Here is a 27925-nt window from a genome sequence, read left to right on the forward strand (position 1 = left end):
CAGCCCATCAAGTCTGCACCAACTCTGAGAAAAAGCATCTTATCCAGGCCCACCCCTGTAACCCCATGCATTTACCATAGCTAATCCACCTAACCTGCACATCTTTGGACTGTGAAAATAAATTGGAGCACCCAGAGGAAACCCACGCAGACATGGGGAGAACGTGCAAACCCCACACAGACAGTCACCCAAGGGCAGAATCGAACCTGGGTCCTTGGCGCTGTGAGTCAGCAGTACTAACCAGCAGTGCTGGCACAGTTGTTGCCACCCCTAATCCTGTGTGTGTGAGTTAGGACACAGGCAGCAGAGCTTCAGATAATCGCAAGTTTATGAAGGCCGACCAGGAGTGTGGTGGAATATTCAAGTCGAGAACTGTGAGTTTCAACAGCAAATGAGCTAACCATTCCCAGAGGGTGGGCTAGATTGTGGAATTGTTTGTTATCATTGATAGTTGAAAGATAATTCACGAAGAGCACAATGTTGGAGAGTTGGATCAAGTTGATTAATTGCATCAGGTGACTCCTTAAGAAAAATATAAGCTCAGATTCAATGGACCCTAATGACCTTTAACTGTACTGAGACATTTTATAATTCCAATTGGTTACATAGCAACTGCTAGTTATTTGCTTGCACGGTATTTGCGAATCCAGGCTATAATGCAACAGAAATGTATCATGCAGCATTAATATACATTGCCATTTACTTTGGGTGGATTTGGCCCCCCCAAAAAACTAGGTGTCATAAAGGCAAGAATAACGGTGCAATCCACGCCGATCTCCCAGACACACTTCGCACTGCAATTGTCTCACATTCAGTCACTTTTTGGGAGAGTGGTGAGTTGCGCATCGGTACTGGGTGGGACAGGGCTTAGATATGCCAGTGAGCCAGATTTCAGAGCACTCGGGTGCTGTTTTGCAAGGGCACCCGATCTCACAGTGCACTGGAAGACCCCTTCCCTTTCCCCACAGACATTGGGACCCCTCACCTCATCGGTGGCATGTTCTCCTACGACTTTCACGACAAGGGTTGCTGGCATTGGAGCACCGCCACCCCCGGTGGGTCCCTCTGCCTGACCCACCTATCATGAACCCCTTCATGCTCCACTCATGCGCAACCACCACCCCCCCACCTCCCCGTATGGCCTGACCTGCATAGCCTTCTCATCAGTGCTCCCACTCAGGTCCCACCCCTTTGGCACTGCCTCTGACACATTGGCAATGCCCAACTGGCAATGCCAGGGTGCCTGGTGGCCATTGCCTGGTGGCACATGCTCCCGACAACCCAGGGGCTTCAATGGCCTCTGAGCCCCCTGCCATGGCCATCACACCTGGTCTTCGCTGATGGAGACCAGTACTAATTCTTGCCATTCTTGTGCCAAGCCCGAAGGTTGAAAGATCCTGGGAGCTGGGTTTCAATTGGGTATACATATTTAAATGCTACTTTAAATATGCTAAATGTCCTTGCACTCTTTAATCCTGTTCACACCATGATAAAGGGATTGAGATGATTGCAAACTGTTTGGTGGCGGGCGCGAAACTGATTTTTAGATCCGCAAGCTATTTCCCGGGATTGGTGCGATCTATGCTGGGTGCGGCAAGACCAGAAAATTGACCCCATCATATATTCCTGCAAGTATTAAAAGGGCAGAATTTAACCCTGGATTAAGAATCTCGGAGAGCTCAGAGTTTCACTTTCCATCTTTTGTCATAAATTTTTTTTAGCAGCATTTATTTCTGAAGACGTTTTAGAAGAATCAAAGTGGATCTCTTCAGCTATCATTACCTCTGTTTCTGTGCTGTGTCTCATTGTCCACGTGAATTCAATCATAGCCATAACCACAGCAACAATCAGACCACAGATTAGAACCACAAAAATCCCACCAATGTTTTCCATGCCTAGACCTGGAATTATAAATAAAAAGGAAACAGTGTTATGGTTTAGTTCACACCAACGAATTGCACCTCATTTCTTTTTGGGTATCGCAATGTTTGAGTCAACTTTAGGATAAAGTGGCATGGCATTGGACTAGCTTTCATAGAACAGACTACTTCAGATCCCACAAGAAATCTTGGTCCTCCTTTCTTCTTCCCTGATTTCAATAGACTCTGAGGCACCCCACTTTTCACTGCTCCCTCTTTTCCTGACAGCATCTGCCACCTGAAATCCCATTCCCTTTAGTTTTTTGTCATTCTCGTGGGGGTGAGATGAGTGTTCAGATAGGAAAATTGAAAAACCCAGGAGTTAAAATCACTTGCCCACCTGCCTTGGCCGTCACTTGCTGTGGTCCCCACCCATCCATTTAAATTGGTACTTATCTACCCTCGCCACATGCCACACATCAGTATTGGTCTCAGTGTAGATCAGCAAGCTCAAGGGTTAATAGGTGAATGGGGCTTGGTGTGAGTTAGGATACAGAAAGCAGAGTTTAAAAAAAAACATGGGATAGAACTCTGTTTCATTGATAGGATAATGAAATATTATCATTTTCTCTGTATCAAACAATTCTTAGAGAAAAAACACATATTAACGGAATGCTACAGCCTCACCTTTTGCCCTGTGCTCTCCTTCCTTTGGACACTTTCCTCCATCCCACCATTTACGCTTTAACATTTCCAGCTGGTTATTTTCCTGAAGTTGGAGAATGGCCAAGTCAAATTCATTGCGAAAAAGTGAAGCTGTGCGAACAATACAGACTGATTAGCCAACAGAACTGTAATCAAAGACAGTTCACTGAAATCTAAGTGTTGCAAATTTGAGTTTGTAAAGATGTAAAGAATGTAAAAATACTAGAGGGCAAAAACATTGTGTGGTCCGTTTAAATACTGGTTTTGGTTTCAGTGCTTGGAGGTTTAAAATGCAAAGTACATACTGAATCCAAGCTGAAACATTTGTATCTAAGGCTAGATAACAGGGTTGCCCAGGTAACAGGCTTCAGGTATTTGAATGTTTGAATTTTGCCCAATCAATTTAAAGCAGGCACTCAGCTACCAAGATCCTATAAGATTTGAATTTGATGATGTTGAAAAAAATCAGACCAATCCTGTTGTAGGAAAATTGATAGGTCATCACAGGTAGAAAAGAGAGTGCAAGGGGGAAAAACAGGGGTTAGCAACTGCCACCTCTCAAGTCTTGAGAGGGAGAGAGCAGCTCTCCACCCTGCCAGCTTTATATATCTCTTAAGAGAACGCACCATTTAACCATCGAAAGGTACCAAATCAAAAAGAACTCACAGACAGAGAAATCAACCGAGAAACTCCAGAAGGTTCCGAAAGACACAAAACCTGGTTGTATATTTTTTGAGAGTGACAAAATTCTATTTTTTTTTGTAAATGAATAGGCATTGTACTTATTTGAACAGCATTCCAGTAGAATCTTATTTTATTCAGGATGTTACTTGTTTAGTTAAAATTCCCGGATAGTTAAATAAATAAATTGTTAAATATTCATCATAAAGTGAGTATCAGGTATTTTGTTAGTTAACCACAAACGTTACTGAAGGACAGTTCACCTTCCCACACACTTTTAACAGATTACAAAGCGAGGCATTCCTCTTTGGGGGATTCGGCGTTACTTCTTTAGGGGATCAATCTCTGCGTCGTAACATAAGGTCCTACAGTGAATTACAAGATCTTCCATAGTGCATTGGGAATCAGCACCCTTGTTTCGCTGATATGTATACTATAAATAATTCATCATGTAAAGAGAAAAATATCTTAAAAGTTCTATTGCTGCCTGATTGGAAACTCTTGGGTGATTAAATGAGTATCAATGGGATATATATACTATAAAGCTAATCAACATTCAGATATGGCACTAGACTTCAGTAAACTTCAGGAGAGGGGCCATGTTTTTCAGGAAGAGAAGGTGTTACAGGCTAATAGGCTGGAGGAAATAGATGTTCGGAGGGAGGATGTCTTGGCAGTTTTGAATAAACTGAAGGTCGATAAGTCCCCTGGGCCTGATGAAATGTATCCTAGGATTCTTTGGGAGGCAAGGGATGAGATTGCAGAGCCTTTGGCGTTGATCTTTGGGTCCTCGCTGTCCACGGGGATGGTGCCAGAGGACTGGAGAATGGCGAATGTTGTTCCTCTGTTTAAGAAAGGGAATAGAAATGACCCTGGTAATTATAGACCGGTTAGTCTTACTTCGGTGGTTGGTAAATTGATGGAAAGGGTCCTTAGGGATGGGATTTACGACCATTTAGAAAGATGCGGATTAATCCGAGATAGTCAGCACGGATTCGTGAAGGGCAAGTCGTGCCTCACAAATTTGATAGAATTTTTTGAGGAGGTAACTAAGTGTGTTGATGAAGGTAGGGCAGTTGATGTCATATACATGGATTTTAGTAAGGCGTTTGATAAGGTCCCCCATGGTCGGCTTATGATGAAAGTGAGGAGGTGTGGGATAGAGGGAAAGTTGGCTGATTGGATAGGCAACTGGCTGTCTGACCGAAGACAGAGGGTGGTGGTCGATGGAAAATTTTCGGATTGGAGGCAGGTTGCTAGCGGTGTGCCGCAGGGATCAGTGCTTGGTCCTCTGCTCTTTGTGATTTTTATTAATGACTTAGAGGAGGGGGCTGAAGGGTGGATCAGTAAATTTGCTGATGACACCAAGATTGGTGGAGTAGTGGATGAGGTGGAGGGCTGTTGTAGGCTGCAAAGAGACATAGATAGGATGCAAAGCTGGGCTGAAAAATGGCAAATGGAGTTTAACCCTGATAAATGTGAGGTGATTCATTTTGGTAGGACTAATTTAAATGTGGATTACAGGGTCAAAGGTAGGGTTCTGAAGACTGTGGAGGAACAGAGAGATCTTGGGGTCCATATCCACAGATCTCTAAAGGTTGCCACTCAAGTGGATAGAGCTGTGAAGAAGGCATATAGTGTGTTAGCTTTTATTAACAGGGGGTTGGAGTTTAAGAGCCGTGGGGTTATGCTGCAACTGTACAGGACCTTGGTGAGACCACATTTGGAATATTGTGTGCAGTTCTGGTCACCTCACTATAGGAAGGATGTGGAAGCGCTGGAAGGAGTGCAGAGGAGATTTACCAGGATGCTGCCTGGTTTGGAGGGTAGGTCATATGAGGAAAGGTTGAGGGAGCTAGGGCTATTCTCTCTGGAGCGGAGGAGGCTGAGGGGAGACTTAATAGAGGTGTATAAAATGATGAAGGGGATAGATAGAGTGAACGTTCAAAGACTATTTCCTCGGGTGGATGGAGCTATTACAAGGGGGCATAACTATAGGGTTCGTGGTGGGAGATACAGGACGGATATCAGAGGTAGGTTCTTTACGCAGAGAGTGGTTGGGGTGTGGAATGGACTGCCTGCAGTGATAGTGGAGTCAGACACTTTAGAAACATTTAAGCGGTTATTGGATAGGCACATGGAGCACACCAGGATGATAGGGAGTGGGATAGCTTGATCTTGGTTTCAGATAAAGCTCGGCACAACATCGTGGGCCGAAGGGCCTGTTCTGTGCTGTACTGTTCTATGTTCTATGTTAAACGATAACGTGCAATTTGTTACTGACCAATGCCATGTTCTTTCAGATTAAGTTCCCACTAGTTCCCACTGTTTATCATTGGAACATTCCCTTTGAATCCTGGGACTCTCATAATGTCAATATTCAAAATCTAAACAATTTGCTCATGCCCTTAATATAAGTGTTGGACTCATGACAAAATCTCAGTAGTCATTGAACAAGAAATATAAAGACATACAAATGTTCAATGAAAGTTCAAGTTTTCAACGGCTTGTGTTATGAGTCTTCTAAGATATTCTAATATGTAGTACTGTTTATAATATGTCTACACATAGGAGTTTTAGAAGATAACAAATGTAATTACACTTCAAAAAATAATTCATCATGTAAAGAGAAAAATATCTTAAAAGTTCTATTCCCTGTCTGATTGGAAACTGTTGGGTGATTAAATGAGTATCAATGGAATTGATGATGAATTCACTGGTCATTGAAACCCTTAATTGGCTGAAGAACTTCATTTGAACCCAGGTGATGCTTAGAAGGTACAGACTTATACAAACATTGTCAGAGAATGGATACTGTAAGTTAGAGCTGACCCACATCATTAAAGGTATCATGATTTATATCGTTTACCCTGACCTTTTTTTAAAATTCATGCTGGAATTGCCTTGGATCTGTTCTTGATCCCTATCCAAAGTGAAGGAATACCTCAAGGATACAGCGGAACAGAACTATCAATGAGGAAATTTACGGCTAATTATTTATTGGCTAAGTCATTTGGCACAAAACACAAATTTGGTCAGTTTGGTGAAAGCAGCATCTGAGACTTGAAGATGATGAATGGGATTAATTGGATGTCTCTCACAGAGTTGGGCAGGCATAATGGACCAAATAGCCTATTTCTGTGTGGGTTAATTTGATGATCAAATAATCTCTTTCCAAAATTAGCTGTCAATATACAATTACTTCAGGTGTAGACTTGTTCAGATGAGGGACAGGAGAAGTGACAATGATTGGTTGTAATCCTTTAAAGGAGAACTGTAACCAGACGTTTCTACTATGTGTTTATCTGCAGGGAAGTAATTCAGAAGTCTGTCTGGAGAGAATGGAGAGAACTTAATGTCAGTAACTTTGTGGTAAGATTTCATCATGTAAAATGTCTCAAAGAGTAATTGTCAATTTTTAAAAATGTATTCATTCATGGGATGTGGCCGTCACTGACTGTGCCAGCAATTATTGCTCATCCCTGAGGGCAATTAAGAGTCAACCATTTTGCAGTGGGTCTGGAGTTACATGTAGGCCAGACCAGGTAAGGACGGCAGATTTCCTTCCCTAAAGGACATTAGAGAACCAGGCGGATCTTTACAGCAATCGACAATAGTTTCATGCTCATCTGGAGACTTGTAATTCCAGATTGTTTTTTATTGAATTCAAATTTCACCATCTGCCATGGTGGGATTTGAACCCAGGTCCTCAGAGCATTACCCTGGGTGTCTGGATTACTAGCCCAGTGACAATGCCACTGCCTCCCCAATAGCTTTGAAAAATGTCTATTAGTTCATGGAATTAAAGAGAATGTAGAGGCCATTTAGTTCATTATATCTGTGATGGTTCATTGAAAGAGCAATCCAAACAGTTGCAATACCACACCCCCACATTTCCTTATTGCCCTGAATATCCACTCTCTGTTCCTGCCATTGTTTGAGCCATGCTTCTGTTATTGTCACTTTATGACAACTGCATGTGTCAATTTGTGCCTGTAACTGGTCAATTTTACCATGATCCATGTATTTATGAATTTTCTCTCCAAAACCGCATTAGTCTACAAAACTACAAACGGTCGTGAATGTAGCCCAATCCATCACGCAACCCAGCTTCCCATCCATTGACTCTGTCTACACTTCCCGCTGCCTCGGCAAAGCAGCCAGCATAATTAAGGACCCCACGCACCCCGGACATTCTCTCTTCCACCTTCTTCTATCGGGAAAAACATACAAAGGTCTGAGGTCATGTACCAACTGACTCAAGAACAGCTTCTTCCCTGCTGCTGTCAGACTTTTGAATGGACTTACCTTGCATTAAATCAAATCAGAAAGTCTGCTTTTTGTTGTTTTTGATATATCAAGATTGGTAAAGTATAGTATGACTGTATTGCACTATTTCTATTCAATTTTTTTTGTGTTAAATAAATATTTTCTGTTGTAATGTACTTGGAGTTTTGGATTGAGTGGATATTCAGTTCACATAATGATGAGAATTATATGTTGGGATTTCATATAACAACAACTTAGATTGACCAGGCATCTCCAAGGCAATCAAAGGCATTGCACAGGCAGGACCAGGGAACCTCTCATCCCCACACAATCCGTTAACAGGATTTGGGAGAGGCTGTTTGTCTACAAAAGGAAATCGTTCCTTATAGTGATGGACTACTTCTCCGGATGGGTTGAGGTGAAGCAACTATATGACCACAGAGGCAGGAATTAAGGCATTAAAAGAGATGGTCATGGGGGTCACATGATGAAAGCGTGGGAGGGAAGGCGTTTTCACGAGCTCTGGGGCTATTCATCTTTTAATCTGTTTTTTATCCTGTTGCACAACCCATAATTATTTGATCCTGATGTGTTTAATCTGTGCCATGTTCCTGAAAGATCCTGGCTGAGTTCTGGTGACGGGGAGCCGAGTTAAATCAAGAAAAATCCTAGTTTGATCGAGGCATTCGGAGACGGCTGGAGTGAGGCCTAGTTTGCAGTGGCGGTTTCACTGGTGAGAGGACCTACACTTTGGGCTGCTATTGTGAGTGAAGGTGTGGACGACATTCTTGGCTCCCCAGCATAGATTTTTGGTGCTCACATTGAATTGCGGGACATCCTAAAAGGGAATGGATGAAGCGGAGAAGAGAATCCTGTCAACACAGAGAGCAGTTTCCTCAGTGGGGGTTTCACCTTCAGTTCTTGGAAATGCTGCTGCATGATGTGCTGTACATCCTGGCTGACTCGGGGTGGATGGAGCCGGAGAAGGAATTTCAAAACGCCCTGTCTCCTGATGGGGGCTGGGTGTGAATTCCTGGCTGAATTTGAGAATTGGCTGTCATGCTTTCACATATTAATTTGAGGACTGGGTTTCTTCAATTCAATGAAGTACATTGTATCCAATCTTCAAGGCTTGGGGTCAGTCGAAGACTCCGACCACTGATCTTACATTATCTTGTACTCAGTGTTTGTCATGGAGGCACCCTGACGTGATGAGTTCTTGCCACCGACCAGGGCCTAGGCTTTTCTTTGCCCCTGCAACGTGGCGGAGGTGCAGAGGCTTCGGTGAAACTCTGAATGGATCTTGGATGTTGCTTGACGATTCTGTCATGACTTTGGCCTTTTAGAAACATAGAAAATAGGTACAGGAGTAGGCCATTCGGCCCTTTGAGCCTGCACCACCATTCAATATGATCATGGTTGATCATGCACCTTCAGTATCCCACTCCCGCTTTCTCCCCATACCCCTTGATCCCTTTAGCCACAAGGGCCACGTCCAGCTCCCTCTTGAATACGTCTATCAAACTGGCCCCAGCAGCTTTCTGTGGTAGAGAATTCCACAGGTTCACAACTCTCTGAGTGAAGAAGTTCTTCCTCATCTCAGTCCTGAATGGCTTACCCCTTCTTCTTAGACTGTGACCCCTAGTTCCAGACTTCTCCAACATTGGAAACATTCTTCCTGCATCGAGCCTGTCCAGTCCCATCAGGATTTTATATGTTTCTATGAGATCTCCGTTCATTCTTCTAAATTCCAGTCTTTCGTCGTATGTGAGTCCTGCCATTCCAGGAATCAGTCTGGTGAACCTTCGCTGGAATCCCTCAATAGCAAGAATATCCTTCCTCAGACTAGGAGACCAAAACTATATAGAACAGTACAGCACAGAACAGGCCCTTCGGCCCACGATGTTGTGCCGAGCTTTATCTGAAACCAAGATCAAGCTATCCCACTCCCTATCATCCTGGTGTGCTCCATGTGCCTATCCAATAACCGCTTAAATGTTCCTAAAGTCTCTGACTCCACTATCACTGCAGGCAGTCCATTCCACACCCCAACCACTCTCTGCGTAAAGAACCTACCTCTGATATCCTTCCTGTATCTCCCACCACGAGCCCTATAGTTATGCCCCCTTGTAATAGCTCCATTCACCCGAGGAAATAGTCTTTGAACGTTCACTCTATCTATCCCCTTCCTCATTTTATAAACCCCTATTAAGTCTCCCCTCAGCCTCCTCCACTCCAGAGAGAACAGCCCGAGCTCCCTCAACCTTTCCTCATAAGACCTACCCTCCAAACCAGGCAGCATCCTGGTAAATCTCCTCTGCACTCTTTCCAGCGCTTCCACATCCTTCTTATAGTGAGGTGACCAGAACTGCACACAATATTCCAAATGTGGTCTCACCAAGGTCCTGTACAGTTGCAGCATAACCCCACGGCTCTTAAACTCCAACCCCCTGTTAATAAAAGCTAACACACTATAGGCCTTCTTCACAGCTCTATCCACTAGAGTGGCAACCTTTAGAGATCTGTGGATATGGACCCCAAGATCTCTCTGTTCCTCCACAGTCTTCAGAACCCTACCTTTGACCCTGTAATCCACATTTAAATTAGTCCTACCAAAATGAATCACCTCACATTTATCAGGGTTAAACTCCATTTGCCATTTTTCAGCCCAGCTTTGCATCCTATCTATGTCTCTTTGCAGCCTACAACAGCCCTCCACCTCATCCACTACTCCACCAATCTTGGTGTCATCAGCAAATTTACTGATCCACCCTTCAGCCCCCAAGTCATTAATAAAAATCACAAAGAGCAGAGGACCAAGCACTGATCCCTGCGGCACTCCGCTAGCAACCTGCCTCCAATCCGAAAATTTTCGATCAGACAGCCAGTTACCTATCCAATCGGCCAACTTTCCCTCTATCCCACACCTCCTCACTTTCATCATAAGCCGACCATGGGGGACCTTATCAAACGCCTTACTAAAATCCATGTATATGACATCAACTGCCCTACCTTCATCAACACACTTAGTTACCTCCTCAAAAAATACTATCAAATTTGTGAGGCCCGACTTGCCCTTCACGAATCCGTGCTGACTATCCCGGATTAATCCGCATCTTTCTAAATGGTCGTAAATCCCATCTCTAAGGACCTTTTCCATCAATTTACCAACCACCGAAGTAAGACTAACCGGTCTATAATTACCAGGGTCATTTCTATTCCCTTTCTTAAACAGAGGAACAACATTCGCCATTCGCCAGTCCTCTGGCACCATCCCCGTGGACAGCGAGGACCCAAAGATCAAAGCCAAAGGCTCTGCAATCTCATCCCTTGCCTCCCAAAGAATCCTAGGATACATTTCATCAGGCCCAGGGGACTTATCGACCTTCAGTTTATTCAAAACTGCCAGGACATCCTCCCTCCGAAAATCTATTTCCTCCAGCCTATTAGCCTGTAACACCTTCTCTTCCTCAAAAACATGGCCCCTCTCCTTGGTGAACACTGAAGAAAAGTATTCATTCATCAGGCATTGGTGAGGCCACATTTGGAGTATTGTGTACAGTTTTGGTCACCTAGTTACAGGAAGGATGTAAATAAGATTGAAAGAGTGCAGAGAAGGCTCACAAGGATGTTGCCGGGACTTGAGAAGCTGAGTTACAGAGAGAGATTGAATAGGTTGGGACTTTATTCCCTGGAGCGTAGAAGATTGAGGGGAGATTTGATAGAGGTGTATAAGATTTTGATGGGTATAGATAGAGTGAATGCAAGCAGGCTTTTTCCGCTGAGGCTAGGGGAGAAAAAAACCAGAGGGCATGGGTTAAGGGTGAAAGGAGAAAAGTTTAAAGGGAATATTAGGGGGGGCTTCTTCACGCAGAGAGTGGTGGGAGTGTGGAATGAGCTGCCGGATAAAGTGGTAAATGCTTTTAACATTTAAGAAAAACTTGGACGGGTTCATGGATGAGAGGGGTGTGGAGGGATATGGTCCAAGTGCAGGTCAGTGGGACTAGGCATAAAATGGTTCGGCACAGACAAGAAGGGCCAAAAGGCCTGTTTCTGAGCTGTAATTTTCTATGGTTCTATCACCTCGCCTATCTCTACTGACTCCATACACAAGTTCCCACTACTGTCCTTGACCGGCCCTAACCTCACTCTGGTCATTCTTTTATTCCTCACATAAGAGTAAAAAGCCTTGGGGTTTTCCTTGATCTGAGCCGCCAAGGACTTCTCGTTTTTCCCTCCTAGCTCTCCTAAGCCCCTTTTTCAGCTCATTCCTTGCTAACTTGTAACCCTCAATCGAGCCATCTGAACCTTGTTTCCTCATCCCTAAATAAGCTTCCCTCTTCCTTTTCACAAGACATTCCACCTCTTTCGTGAACCATAGTTCCCTCACTCGGCCATTTCCTCCCTGCCTGACAGGGACATACCTATCAAGGACATCCAGTATTTGTTCCTTGAAAAAGTTCCACTTTTCATTAGTTCCTTTCTCTGACAGTTTCTGTTCCCAACTTATGCCCCCTAATTCTTGCCTAATCGCATCATAATTACCTCTCCCCCAATTGTAAACCTTGCCCTGCCGTACGGCCCTGTCCCTCTCCATTGCAATGACAAAAGATACCGAATTGTGGTCACTATCTCCAAAGTGCTCTCCCACAACCAAATCTAACACTTGGCTCGGTTCATTTCCCAGCACCAAATCCAATGTGGCCTCACCTCTTGTCGGCCTATCCACATATTGTGTCAGGAAACCCTCCTGCACACACTGCACAAAAACTGCCCCATCCGAACTATTTGACCTACAAAGGTTCTAATCAATATTTGGAAAGTTAAAGTCCCCCATGACAACTACCCTGTGACCCCCACACATATCCATAATCTGCTTAGCAATTTCTTCCTCCACATCTCTATTACTATTTGGGGGCCTATAGTAAACTCCTAACAATGTGACCGCTCCTTTCCTATTTCTAACCTCAGCCCATATTACCTCAGTGTGCAGATCCCCCTCGAAGTGCCTTTCCGCAGCCGTTAAACTATCCTTGATTAACAATGCCACTCCTCCACCTCTTTTACCAGCTTCCCTACACTTAGTGAAACATCTATACCCCGGAACGTCCAACAACCATTCCTGTCCTTGTTCTACCCACGTCTCCGTAATGGCCACAACATCGTAGTCCCAAGTACCAATCCACGCCCCAAGTTCATCTACCTTGTTCCGGATGCTCCTTGCATTGAAGTAGACACACTTCAACCCACCTTCTTGTCTACCGGTACCCACCCTTGACCCTGATACTTTCCCCAATACCTCACCACCCTCACTGACTTCTGGACTACAACTCCTTTTCCCACTCCCCTGACAAATTAGTTTAAACCCCCCTGAAGAGCCGTAACAAATTTCCCTCCTAGGATATTGGTGCCCCTCTGGTTCAGGTGCACCCCGTCCTGTTTGTACAGGTCCCACCTTCCCCAGAATGTGTTCCAATTATCCACGTATCTGAAACCTTCCCTCCTACACCATCCCTGCAACCACATGTTTAACTGCACTCTCTCCCTGTTCCTCACCTCGCTATCACGTGGCACCGGCAACGTACCAGAGATGACCACATGTTTTGTCTTGGCTCTTAGCTTCCAGCCCAGCTCCAGAAATTCCTGTTTTAAATCCCCGTCCCTTCTCTTACCTATGTCATTGGTACCAATGTGTACCACGACTTGTGACTGTTTCCCCTCCCCCTTCAGAATCCGGAAAACACGGTCTGAGACGTCACGGACCTTGGCATCCGGTAGGCAACATACCATCCGTGAGTCTCTTTTGCTGCCACAGAACCTCCTATCTATCCCTCTAACTAACGAGTCCCCAATAACTATTGCCCTCCCGCTCTGCCCCTTACCCTCCCGAGCCACAGAGACAGACACAGTGCTGGAGATCCTCTCACTGCGGCTCACCACTGGTATGTCATCCCCCTCAACCGTATCCAAAGCGGAATACTTGTTGCTAAGGGGAACGACCACTGGGGATCCCTGCACGGACTGCTTCCTCCCAGCCCCTCTCACCATCATCCATCTGTTTTCATTCCTCGGAGTAACTGTATTCCTAAAGCTTCTGTCTATGGCCACCTCTGCGTCCCTAATGATCCTAAGTTCATCCAACTCCAGCTCCAGTTCCCTAACACGGTTTTGGAGGAGCTGCAGATGGGTGCACTTCCCACAGGTGTAATCAGCAGGGACACTGTCGTCATCCCTATACACAGTACTCAAGGTGTGGCCTCACCAAGGCTCTGTATAATTGCAGCAAGATATCCTTACTCCTATACTCAAATCCCCTTGCTATGAAGGCCAGCATACCATTAGCTTTCCTCACTGCCTTCTGTACCTGCATGCCAACCTTCAGCAACTGTTCCACCATGACACCTAGGTCACGTTGCACTTCATATTGTTAAATTGGTCCTTAGTGTCCAAAGGCGTGTAGGTTAGGTGGATTAGCCATGGTAAATGCACGGGGTTACAGGGATAGGGTGGCGGAGAGGGCCTGGTTGGGATGCGCTTTTGGGAAGTTGGTGCAGACTTTAACGGCTAAATGGCCTCCTTCTGGTATTTAGGAATCCTTGCTTGTTTCCTGAGGGATTCTATGGTTCTATGTATCCCCTGCTATACCTGTTCTGGTTCATTGTTAATCCTGAACTTTGTTCCCTTGAGATTATAATCACAATTTTGTGATGTTATCTTTTATCCTGATAAGAGTGAATGATATATGAGCACAGAGGCATTTACACTGAGCGAGTACAACATTTAGTACCTTCCACTTTACTTTTTAGAGGTACAGTGCCACAGCAGCGTGGTGGCTGGGTGGTTTGATACAGAGATGGTTGGTATGGCCTTATAAATCCTCATTGTGGATGAGGAGAATCCCCCATTAGAACTATTGAGATTGTGTTTTTGTTCTGGTATTTAGGAATCCTTGCTTGTTTCCTGAGAAAGTAGTCAGATCATGTATCATGAAAAAGACAAGGGGCGGAATTTTCTCGAAAAAATTACTCCGTACGTACTGGATTTTGTGAATTTGCTGTGTCTTGTGGTAAATGTAAAATGGAAAACTCATTAAAAAAATATTTTTAAAAAAGTACTCTTCCTGAGCCATGGCATATGATTTACATCATATCCCTCTCAGACAGACATTGTCTTGGATACTGTTGAGGGTGATGATTTTTTGGGGGAATGCAATGAAAGCTAAATCCATTACACCATGGGTGGCTCAACTGGACGGATGGGCAGGAAAAAGAGGGGTAGAGTTGTAGTGATAGGGGATTCAATTGCAAGGGGAACAGATAGGCATTTCTGTTTGGTAGACATACAAACGTACCATGTATGTTGCCTCCCTAAGTGCTAGAGTCCACAAAGTCACTTTACTATCTCCAAGGTTGTAATCTTACGATTACTCCCAATGCTGCACTTGAGCAAGAGTAGAAATAGGAGGATAGATAAGTTGAATGCACGGCTCGAGGTTGGTGTAGGAGAATGCGTTTCAGATTCCTGAGGCATTAGGACAGGTTCTGGGGATGATGGATCCTGTACAAACTGGATGGGTTACATCTCAACAGGACTGGGACCCATATCCTTGCATGGTTGTTTGCTAGTGCTATTGGGAAGCTTTAAACTAGTATTGCAGGGGGGTGCCTGAGCAGCGAGTTAGAGGAGATGGAAACTGGGTCAGACACAAAAGGCAAGAAAAATGAAAACAAAAGAGGAAGATATGGGAATAAAAGTTAAAAAACAAACTGTCCTTAGGGATGGGTTTAGTGTAAGGAAAAATGGTAGAAAAACAAAATTAAAGAGTTCAGTGTCTTAATGCACACAGCATAAAAAACAAGATAGATGAACTTCCGGCACAAATAGAGTTAAATGGGTTTGATCTGATAGCCATTACTGAGACATGGGGCCCGGTTAAACGGGTGCGAAAACTTGGTAAAGTCGGGTGTGAGGCCATTAACACGATCCGGGCCCGCCTCCGCGCAGATGCCCACTTTACCAAGGCCCAAAAATGGCCGTGATCCAAACCGCAACCGAAACGGACGCAACGGCGATTTAAATGCATTTGCATGCATTTAAATTGAATTAATGAGCTGCCTGCCCAACTTTACCAGCATTTCCCCCTTTAGCATCGTGTTTGCCCGTCCAGATTCGGCGCAAAACAGACATGCTCGGCAAAGGTCTGTTTCGGGCGCTCCAGCTGCTGAAGAGATAAGTTCTGAGCTTCCAGCAGCTCTCTAACGCAGATTGGTGGAGGGGGGCGGGGGGAGGGAGCTGGGCCAGATCATTCTCTGGGGGGGGGGGGGAGGGAGGAGGAGGCGACTCAGATGTATCTCTGGTGTGGGGGGGGCGGGGGGGTGGGAGGCCACATCGCTGTCTGGTGGGACAGGGAGAGGGAGGAAGGAGGCCAGATCGCTCTCTGGTGAGAGGAGGGAGGCCTGATCATTCTTTTGGGGGGTATGGGAAGGCCCAATCATTCTCTGGTGGGGAGGAGGCCTGATCATTCTCTTGGGGGTGGGGGGGGGGGGGAGGGAGCTGGGCCAGATCATTCTCTGGGGGGGGGGGGGGAGGGAGGAGGAGGCGACTCAGATGTATCTCTGGTGTGGGGGGGGCGGGGGGGTGGGAGGCCACATCGCTGTCTGGTGGGACAGGGAGAGGGAGGAAGGAGGCCAGATCGCTCTCTGGTGAGAGGAGGGAGGCCTGATCATTCTTTTGGGGGGTATGGGAAGGCCCAATCATTCTCTGGTGGGGAGGAGGCCTGATCATTCTCTTGGGGGTGGGGGGGGGGGGAGGGGGCAGGGAGAGAGGCCAGATGGATCTCTGGTGGGGGGGGGGCAGGGGGGGGAACCGCTGCCACTCTGCGGGCGATCGGTGGGGGGGGAAGGGGGGGAGCGATCGGTCTGGGTAGCGGGCGGTGGCGGACAAGGGGGACAGTTGTGTTGTGGGGGTAGGGCGATGTCTGTGGGGGCCATCGCTCCCGCTTTTCGCTCCTGGGCCGCTTTATCCGCTTCTTGCGGCCCAGGAGCGATGTGACAGGGGAATGTTTTTCACATTATATTCTCACTGCGCGTGCGCAGTTCAAAGCTCCGATCGGAGCTGCAGCGTTTTGGGCGCGATAAGCCCCGCCCACAGCGCGATTCAGACCTGTGATTTTGTTTCAGGTTAAGTGCGTATGGGGGCGCCTGGGAACAGTTTTACAAGTCGGATCTGAATTGCGCCCAGATTCAGCACTTAGAATCAAAATGGTAAAATCGGGCCCATGGTTACAAGGAGATCAAAGTTGGGAAATCAATATTCAGCGTTAATTGACTTTTAGGAAGGACAGGCGGCAAGGAGAAGGCGGCAGGGTAGCTCTTCCAATAAGAGAGGAAATAAGTGGAGTTCTGAGGGATGGTCTAGGCTCAGAGGATGGGAAGTCAATTTGGGTGGAAGTGACAAATATCAAAAATAGGAAGAGAGTGGTAGGGGTATTTTATAGCCCCTGAAAATAGCCACACCATAGGAAAGAGCTTAAATTAAGAAATAACAAATGCATGTCGAAAGAGCACTGCATTAATCATGGGTGACTTTAATTTTAATATAGATTGGGCTAATCGAATTGGAAATGGCAGCCGAGAGAATGAATTCATAGAATGCATTCGGGATTTTTTTTATGTTATGGAGCCAACTGGGGATCAGGCTATTTTGGATCTGGTAATGTGTAATGAGGTAGGTTTAATAAATGATCTCCAAGTTAAGGATCCCGGAGGAAGTAATGTTCACAACAAGAAAGAATATAGCATTTTGCTTGAGTGAGAAAATTGGGACTGAAATATCAGTGTTAAACTTATTGAAGGAGAATCATGAAGGTACGAGGATGGAATTGGCAGAAGTGATTAGTAGGCAAGAGACTAGATGAGCAGTGGCAGACATTTAGGGAGATAATTCATGACTCCCAGCAAAATTACAGGAAATACTTTAAGAAAAGGAAGAACCTACCATGGATAACCAAGGAAGTTGAGGGTATTAAGATGAAACCAGAAACATAGAAGATGGCAAAGGTTAGTGACAGGTCAGAAGAAGGGATAGATTCAGAATGCAGCAAAGATGGATTAAAAAATAGTCAGAAGGTGGAAAATAAACTATGAGGGCAAGCTAGCCGGAAACATAAAAAAAGAAAATAAGTTTTTTTGAGTACATTAAAAGAAAGAGAGAAGTAAAAGAAAGCATTGGTCCCTTAGAGAATGAAACTGAGGAAATAATTATGAGGAGCAAGAACATGGCAGAGGAGTTTAATGGAATTTAATCCGAATAAATGCGAAGTGATGCATTTTGGAAGAAATAATGTCGGGAGGAGTTATACAATAAATGGCAGAGTCATCAGGAGTATAGAAACACAGAGGGACCTAGGTGTGCAAGTCCACAAATCCTTGAAGGTGGCAACACAGGTGGAGAAGGTGGTGAAGAAGGCATATGGTATGCTTGCCTTTATAGAAACATAGAAAAACTACAGCACAAACAGGCCCTTCGGCCCACAAGTTGTGCCGAACACATCCTTACCTTCTAGACCTACCTATAACCCTCCATCCTATTACGCTCCATGTACTCATCCAGGAGTCTCTTAAAAGACCCTATTGAGTTCGCCTCCACCACCACTGACGGCAGCCGATTCCACTCGCCCACCACCCTGTGTGAAAAACTTACCCCTAACATCTCCCCTGGACCTACCCCCCAGCACCCTAAACCTGTGTCCTCTCGTAGCAGACATTTCCACCCTGGGAAAAAGCCTCTGAGAGTCCACCCGATCTATGCCTCTCAACATAGAACATAGAACATAGAACATTACAGCGCAGAACAGGCCCTTCGGCCCACGATGTTGCACCGACCAGTTAAAAAAAAACTGTGACCCTCCAACCTAAACCAATTTCTTTTCGTCCATGAACCTATCTACGGATCTCTTAAACGCCCCCAAACTAGGCGCATCTTATACATCTTATACATCTTATAGGACGGGGTATAGAGTATAAAAGCTGGAGTCTGATGTTGCAGCTGTATAGAACGCTGGTTAAGCCACATTTGGAGTACTGCGTCCAGTTCTGGTCGCCGCACTACCAGAAGGACGTGGAGACATTAGAGACAGTGCAGAGGAGGTTTATCAGGATGTTGCCTGGTATGGAGGGTCTTAGCTATGAGGAGAGATTGGGTAAACTGGGGTTGTTCTCCCTGGAAAGACGGAGAATGAGGGGAGATCTAATAGAGGTGTACAAGATTATGAAGGGGATAGATAGGGTGAATGGTGGGAAGCTTTTTCCCAGATCAGAAGTGGCGATCACGAGGGGTCACGGGCTCAAGGTGAGAGGGACGAAGTATAACTCAGATATTAGAGGGATGTTTTTTACACAGAGGGTGGTGGGGGCCTGGAATGCGCTGCCAAGTAGGGTGGTGGAGGCAGACACACTGACATCGTTTAAGACTTACCTGGATAGTCACATGAGCAGCCTGGGAATGGAGGGATACAAACGATTGGTCTAGTTGGACCAAGGAGCGGCACAGGCTTGGAGGGCCGAAGGGCCTGTTTCCTGTGCTGTACTGTTCTTTGTTCTTCTTTGAGTTAAATAGATATTTTGCATTGGTCTTTTCCGCGGAGGATACTACAGATATAGTAAAAAATACAGTGGAGGAATTAAATACAATCACCATCACCAGGGAATTAGTTTTAGGCAAACTAATGGGGTAAAGACTGACCATTCCCCTGGACCTGATGGTTTGCAACCCAGGATCTTAAAGGAGGTAACAACAGAGATCCTGGATGCAATAATAGTCATTTTCCAAAACTCCTTGGATTCTGGAACAGTGCCAAAGATTTGGAAAACTGCCAATGTGGTACCCTTGTTCAAAAAGGGAAGGAGACAAAATGCCGGAAACAACAGGCTAGTTAGTCTAACTTTAGTTAATGGAAATAGTGCATTTGGAAAGTCATAATCTGATCAAACAGATCAGCATAGTTTCATGAAGGGGCAATCATGGGTGGGATTCTCCAATCTTGTACGCCCCACCACTGCTGTCATGGGTGGGATTCTCCAATCTTGTACGCCCCACCACTGCTGTCATGGGTGGGATTCTCCAATCTTGTACGCCCCACCACTTCTGCCAGCAACAACAGAGAATTTGGCACTCATCCAAAGTTCCATCCACTTCAGCGGGACTGGAGGATCCCAGTCGTGGGTGAGGTCAGACAATTTCTGTACATGTCTGACGAATTTACTAGAGTTCTCTGAGGGGATATCAGCTAGAGTAGATAGAGGAGAACTAGTCGATGTTGTAATTTTGGATTTTCAAAAAGCATTTAATAGGGTGCCACACAAAAGACTGCTGCACAAGCTCCTGGTGTTGGAGGTAATATTCTGGCATGGATAGAGGATTGGCTAATTAACAGGAAGCAGTGAGTAGCAATAAGGGGGTCTTTCTCAGGTTGGAGGACAGCAACCAGTGGCTCAGCCACAGGGATCAGTGCTGGGATCATGGTTCTTTATAGTATATAATAATGATTTGGTGGAAGGAACAGAGTGTACTGTGACCAAATTTGCAGATGATACAAAAGTGGGAGGGAAGGCAGGTTGTAAGGAGGCTCTAAATAGTTTATAGAGAGATATTGATAGGTTAAGGGACTGCTCAGAAAATTGGCAAATGGAATTCTATGTGGGAAAATGTGAGATTATTCATTTTGGAAGAAAGAATGAGAAGGCAGATTATTATTTAAATGGAACGAGACTGCAGAAAGCTATAGCACAAAATGGACTTAGAAGTCCTTGCTCATAAAACCCAGAAAGCTAGCACACTGGAAAGGCAAATGGAATGCTGGCTTTTATTTCAAGGGGATTGGAGTATAAAAGTAAAGAGGCGTTGTGCAAGTGTACAAGGTACTAGTGAGGCCACATTTAGAATAGTGTGTACAGTTTTGATCCCCTTATTTCAGAAAATATATATTATCATTGGAGGCAGTACAGAGGAAGTTTACTAGAATCATCCCAGGTATGGTGGGACTGCCGTTTGAGGAAAGATTAAACATTGGAGTTCAGGAGAATGAAAGGTATTGGATTGAAGCATAAGATTCTTAGGCGGTTAGATAGGGTGTATGTTGGGAGGATGTTTCTAGTCAAGAAAGAGTGTAGGACCAGAGGGCATAGGTGCAAAATAAGGGGGTGCTCGTTTAAGATGGATTTGAGGAAGAATTTCTTCTCTTAAAGAGTGGTAAATCTTTGGAATTCTTTCCCACAGGAAGCTGTGGAGGCTGAGTCCCTGAATATTTTCAAGGCCGAGATCGATTGGTTTTTAATCAGTTGGGGAATTAACTATTCTGGCGATAAGGCAGGAAAGTAGACTGAGTATTAGATCAGCCATGATCTTATTAAATGACAGAGCAGACTTGAAGGGCTGAATGGCCTATTCCTATTTCTTATAGTCTGTGCATATTCTTTTATTCTTTTAATATTTCTTTGTTACCTCAATGAATGTTTTTTATATAATCTAAACATTTAGCTGAGGCATGTTTGCATAATTTATTACTTCTCTTTTTACTTTCCCAGTGTTTTTTAATCTTTTTAAAATGACTGTTTATCTTTCAGTCTTCAATACTAGTGAAAAATCATGGGTCATATTCTGCCTTTCCTCTTTACACATGTTGACGGGTCTGTTATGTATTTTCATATATTTATCAAAACACCTGAAGCTCAATATGAAACTTGTTGTTTGACAGCAGCAGGTACTTTGTTGGAAGGAATCGGGCTTAAAGTGATGAAAATCATGATATTGCCTCTTTAAATTATACATATGTAATATGTAATGTTTGCTAAACACATGTTACTGAATGTTAGTTTGACGCACCAAGTGGTAAGCCTATACCATATCCTTTGGTATCCAGGAGACCACCAATCTGTGTAAGGTTGCAATTACGTTGTCGATGGTACTCATTCATGGTAGACTCTAATAAGAAGGCATAGTTGGAATTCAGAACTCTAGAAATTCCTTCTTCTGTGCTTTTCACAAAGACACTTGGCTGCTTGGAATGCATATAGTTCCACATTCGCTGATAGGTCTGGTATCTAGAATTCTGGAAATCAAGCAAAGTGAAATTTCTCAATTATACTGAAAAAGTTAATAACAGAAAATGAAACGATTGATTGTGTTTTACCTGAAAGAAAGTCATGCTTGACCCTCTCTGAATTGTTCCATATTCAATGTTTGTTTGCTCAGCAAGATCATCAACTGATTCTATTGGTACATCCATTCTCTGTACAGTGAGGAAGGCAGCCAGATTGGCTGTGTAAGATGATATGATAATCAGTGTAAAAGCCCACCTGAACAGAAATATGTATAATTAAGCCAAAAGAACATTAAAGACTTTGTAAAAATAATGATAAAATGTAGATTGACAGGAGTTTTATTTTTGGTTTGTTGACTTTCAATATTTAACAGAATTCTATTGATTATTTAAAAATCTCATTAATTATCACGTAAACCACAACCATATCTGTACAGCCATTTATAACCTCAAAGATTAGTTCCTAAAATGGACAGGATAATCCACAAGATTTGACAGAGTTTGCTATCTCCAGCTGCAAGTCAACAGGAATTTCCTGGATAGTGTGCTGAATGCAAAGAGAAGATACATGAGCTGAGATGGCTACAGAATCTTGTGTTAATGCTTTGAAAAGGATATGGATTTCCCAACGACCAATGGAAATATTTCACGTTTTAGACTTATACTGCACCAAACAAACTAAAATTAACATTGTATAAACATTACTTAGTAGACAACTAATACACTGAACGACAGATAAGTATTTCCCCATGAACTAATTAACTCAACCAAAAATGCACTACAATCTATTTGTTAAGTTATGCCACATCCTCAGTTGATATCTAGCCTTCTAGATTAGGCCCTGTAGCCTCCTGGCTTTTCAACGCAAGAACACAAGAAATATAAGTGTAATGTCCTAAGTATGTTGGAGTTGTGGGTTTTACACAGAAAGAAAGACTTGGTTTGCACACGCAGGACAGAATTTTACTGCTGCTTTACAGCTGCTTTGCAGCAAGAAAATGCTGCAAAATCGGGCATAAAGCGGCTAGCGCGAATGGCGTCGGTTTTCACGATCAGTGTGATTTTACGACACCCAAATGTCCGGCGCGGTCAGCCTCTTGCCGGAAATGGGCGAGAGGATGATTAATTTATTTAAGTTTATGGAAATGGTCATCTATTTGTGTTTAGTGAGCCCGGCGCTCAATCGTCCGGGCTCGCTTGCCTTTATGGCCTTGCCGGGAGAGGTCCTCTCCCACGAGGAAAACACCTGCTCTCCATGAATGGGGAACAGTTGTGTTGGCCGCGCCGGTGAAATCGGAGGCCATTGAGGCCCCCCCCTGGAGAGGCTGAGTGCAAGGCGGGAGTGCCCCTTGGGCAGTGCCAGCCTGGCGCCTGGGCAGTGCCAGCCTGGTACCTGGGCAATGCCAGCCTGGCACCTGGGCAATGTCCACTGGGCAGTGCCAGGGAGTGTGGCAAATGGGGAGCAGGGCCTGTGGGGACAGTGCCAAGGGGCGGGGCCAATGTGGGCAGGGCCTGTGTGGGGAGGAGGCCCACTGTCACTCTGCATGCGATCGGTGGAGGAGGGAGGGGGGCCGTGATCGGTCTGAGTGGTGGGGCTGCGATTGGTTTGGGCGGGGGGGGGGGGGGGGGTCGGTGGGGGCTGCATCTCGGCTGCGGGCCCCCGCGATTGTGGGGTGGGGGAGTTACTTGAGGCTGCCTCCAGTAGCAGGCCCTGACAGCTCTCTCTCTGTCTGTCAGACCTCTGCTACTGATAATTCAGCACCAGAGGTCTGCACATGCGCAATACCTCCCTCTACAGTATGACTGGCAAGTTAAGCCCCGCCCACCACCTCTCTGGCCAGAAACCGACTAGTCCAAAATTTCGGAGACAGTGTTCGTAAGATTGAGTGTGAAAAGTCACCCAAAATACGGATCTGGAACTCTCCCATTTTCAGACTAGCTGGACTCGTAAAATCTTGTAAAATTCCGCCCATAGAGTCAACCTAACACATGGCAGGTTTTATTGAAAGAGATATTCTCTGCTCTGCACAGAGTACAAAACTGAAACAACAGCCTCTTCCAACACCCTAATGACATCACCATCAAATCATCTGATCAGCTCTTAAAGCATCCTGCAACCCTTTTAAATAGATAACAATAAGGAGTAAACCATACTGCCTATTGAGCCCGGCCTACCATTCAGTATGATCATGGCTGATCCTGAGCTTCAACTCCACTTTTTCCTTTATCTCTTTATCCTCTGAGAGATCAAAATTTGCCTATTGCAGCCTTAAATATATTCAACAATGGAGCACCCACAACTGTCTGTGTACGGAATTCCAAAGATTCACAACCCTTTGAATGAAGGAATGTCTTCTCATCTCAGTCCTAAATGAACAAACCTAATTCTTTATCTACATGTCCTAGATTCTGTGATTAACAGAAACAGCCACAGTATTTATAACGTCAAGCACATTCAGAATCTTGAATGTTTCAATGAGATCACCTTTCATTGACATGGCATGACGGTTAGGTGAATTGGCCATGTTGTTGTATTCTCCCTCAGTGTACCCGAACAGATGCCGGAGTGTGGCGACTAGGAGATTTTCCAGGTAACTTCATTGCAGTGTTAATATAAGCCTACTTGTGACGAATAATAATAAACATTCTTCTGAAATCCAGGGAATATAAGCCCAATTTATTTAGCCTCTCCTCACAAGACAACTCACATTCCAGGGACCAATCTAGTGAATCTTTGCCATGCTGCCTTCAGTGCAAGTATATCCTTCCTTAAACATGGAGATCAAAACTGGACAAAGTACTCCAGGTGGGCTCACCAAAACTCCATACAATTGCAAAAAGACTTCTTTATTCTTGAACTTCATTCCCTTTTCAATAAAGTCCAACATGCTATTTGCCTTCGTAATTGCTTGTTGTACCTGCATGCTAACTTTCTGAATTCTTTGTAAGAGAACTGGTTTCCAGTTGATGGATCCTTGGAAACTTAGAGTCACAGAGGTTTACAGCATGGAAATAGGCCCTTTGGCCCAACTTGTCCATGCCGCCCTTTTTTAAAAAACCCCTAAGTTAATCCCAATTGCCCGCAATTGGCCAATATCCCACCATACCCATCTTATCCATGTAACTATCTAAATGCATTTTAAAAGACAAAATTGTACCTGCCTGTACTACTATCTCTGGCACATTGTTCCATACACTCACCACCCTCTGTGTGAAAAAATTGCCCCTCTGGACACTTTTGTATTTCTCTCCTCTCACCTTAAACCTATGCCCTCTAGTTTTAGACTCCCCTACCTTTGGGAAAAGATATTGACTATCTAGTTGATCTATGCCCCTCATTATTTTAAAGACCTCTATAAGATCACCCCTCAGTCTCCTACGCTCCAGAGAAAAAAGTCCCAGTCTATCCAACCTCTCCTTATAACTCAATCTATCAAGTCCCGGTAGCATCCAAGTAAATCTTTTCTGCACTCTTTATAGTTTAATAATATCCTTTCTATAATAGGATGACCAGAATTGCACACAGTATTTCAAGTGTGGCCTTACCAATATCTTGTACAACTTAAACAAGACATTCCAACTCCTGTATTCAATGTTCTGACCGAAGAAACCAAGCATGCCGAATGCCTTCTTCACCACTCTGTCCATCTGTGACTCCACTTTCAAGGAGCTATGAACATGTACCCCTAGATCTCTTTGTTCTGTAACTCTCCCCAACGCCCTACCATTAACTGAGTAAGTCCTGCCCTGATTAAATCTACCAAAATGCATCACCTCGCATTTGTCTAAATTAAACTCCATCTGCCATTCGTCAGCCCACTGGCCCAATTGATCAAGATCCCGTTGCAATTGGAGATAACTTTCTTCACTGTCCACTATGCCACCAATCTTAGTGTCATTTGCAAACTTACTAACCGTGCCTCCTATATTCTCATCCAAATCATTAATATAAATGGCAAATAACAGTGGACCCAGCACTGATCCCTGAGGCACACCGCTGGTCACAGGCCTTCAGTTTGAAAAACAACTCTCTACAACCATCCTCTGGCTTCTCTCAAGGTGATGGGACCCGGCCGTCCCATCGTATCGGGCAATGGGACCCTGTGTGAGAACCTCTCCGGCTATGTCGAGGGCATCTTGAAACCCATTGTACAAAGAACCCCCAGCTTTTGTCACGACACTACGGACTTCCTACAGAAACTCAACGCACATGGAGCAGTTGAACCAGGAGCACTCCTCGTCACAATGGATGTCTCGGCACTCTACACCAGCATCCCCCACGATGATGGCATTGCTGCAATGGCCTCAGTCCTCAACGCCGTCAACTGCCAGTTTCCAGATGCAATTTTACAACTCATCCGCTTCATCCTGGACCACAATGTCTTCACCTTCAACAACCAGTTCTTTATCCAGACACACGCAACAGCCATGGGGGCCACATTCACACCTCAATATGCCAACATGTTCATGCACAGGTTCGAACAAGACTTCTTCACCGCACAGGACCTTCAACCGATGCTATACACTAGATACATCGATGACATTTTCTTCCTTTGGAGTCATGGTGAGCAATCACTGAAACAACTATATGATGACATCAACAAGTTCCATCCCACCATCAGACTCACCATGGACTACTCTCCGGAATCGGTTGCATTCTTGGACACATGCATCTCCATTAAGGACGGTCACCTCAGCACCTCACTGTACCGCAAGCCCACGGATAACCTCACGATGCTCCACTTCTCCAGCTTCCACCCTAAACACGTTAAAGAAGCCATCCCCTACGGACAAGCCCTCCGTATACACAGGATCTGCTCGGATGAGGAGGATCGCAACAGACACCTCCAGATGCTGAAAGATGCCCTCATAAGAACAGGATACGGCGCTCGACTCATCGATCAACAGTTCCGACGCGCCACAGCGAAAAACCGCACTGACCTCCTCAGAAGACAAACATGGGACACGGTGGACAGAGTACCCTTCGTCGTCCAGTACTTCCCCGGAGCGGAGAAGCTACGGCATCTCCTCCGGAGCCTTCAACATGTCATTGATGAAGACGAACATCTCGCCAAGGCCACCCCCACACCCCCACTTCTTGCCTTCAAACAACCGCGCAACCTCAAACAGACCATTGTCCACAGCAAACTACCCAGCCTTCAGGAGAACAGTGACCATGACACCACACAACCCTGCCACAGCAACCTCTGCAAGATGTGCCGGATCATCGACACGGATGCCATCATCTCACGTGAGAACACCATCTACCAGGTACACGGTACCTACTCTTGCAACTCGGCCAACGTTGTCTACCTGATACGCTGCAGGAAAGGATGTCCCGAGGCATGGTACATTGGGGAAACCATGCAGACGCTACGACAACGGATGAATGAACACTGCTCAACAATCACCAGGCAAGACTGTTCTCTTCCTGTGGGGGAGCACTTCAGCAGTCATGGGCATTCAGCCTCTGATCTTCAGGTTCTCCAAGGCGGCCTTCACGACACACGACAGCACAGAGTCGCTGAGCAGAAACTGATAGCCAAGTTCCGCACGCATGAGGACGGCCTAAACCGGGATGTTGGATTTATGTCACATTATCAGTAACCCCCACAGCTTGCTTCCTGGACTTGCAGGCGATCCTGTCTGGAGACAATACACATCTCTTTAACCTGTGCTTAATGCTCCCTCCACCCACATTGTCTGTATCTTTAAGATGTGGTTGGCTGTAGGGATTCGCATTCTAATCAGTATTCTGTAACTTGATTTTGTGTCTCTGTGCCGTTTGAGAGCACATTTCCACTCCATCTGACGAAGGAGCAGCACTCCGAAAGCTAATGGTATTTGCTACCAAATAAACCTGTTGGACTTTAACCTGGTGTTGTTAAAACTCTTACTGTGTTCTCTCAAGAAGCCAATTTTGTATCCATTTAGATACCTCACCCTGGATCCTGTGAGATTTAACCTTATGCAACAACCTACCATGTGGTACCTTGTCAAAGGCCTTGCTAAAGTCCATGTAGACAACATCAACTGCACTGCCCTCATCTACCTTCTTGGCTACCCCTTCGAAAAACTCAATCAAATTTGTGAGACATGATTTTTCACTCACAAAGCCATGCTGCCTGTCCCTAATCAGTCCTTGCGTCTCTAAATGCCTGTAGATCCTGTCTCTCAAAATACCTTCCAAAAATTTACCCACCACAGATGTGAGGCTCACTGGCCTGTAGTTCCCAGGCTGTTCCCTGCAGCCCTTTTTAAACAAAGACACAACATTTGCCACGCTCCAATCTTCAGGCACCTCACCCGTGAT

The 27925-nt window shown here is 45.1% G+C and overlaps 1 protein-coding gene across 1 annotated transcript in view; it reads right to left on the reverse strand.

Moving 5' to 3' along the window:
- LOC144480013 (glutamate receptor ionotropic, kainate 4-like) overlaps positions 1–27925 on the reverse strand; it is a 289723-nt gene that overhangs the window by 37701 nt on the left and 224097 nt on the right. The window contains exons 15-18 of the mRNA XM_078199163.1: positions 21703–21868; positions 21396–21621; positions 2547–2675; positions 1783–1901 (exon numbers count right to left, since the gene is read on the reverse strand). Coding sequence (XP_078055289.1) covers positions 1783–1901; positions 2547–2675; positions 21396–21621; positions 21703–21868 — 640 coding nt within the window. The remainder of the gene's footprint in view (positions 1–1782; positions 1902–2546; positions 2676–21395; positions 21622–21702; positions 21869–27925) is intronic.

This window comes from Mustelus asterias, chromosome 27, assembly GCF_964213995.1.
Source record: "Mustelus asterias chromosome 27, sMusAst1.hap1.1, whole genome shotgun sequence".
Lineage (NCBI taxonomy): Eukaryota > Metazoa > Chordata > Chondrichthyes > Carcharhiniformes > Triakidae > Mustelus > Mustelus asterias.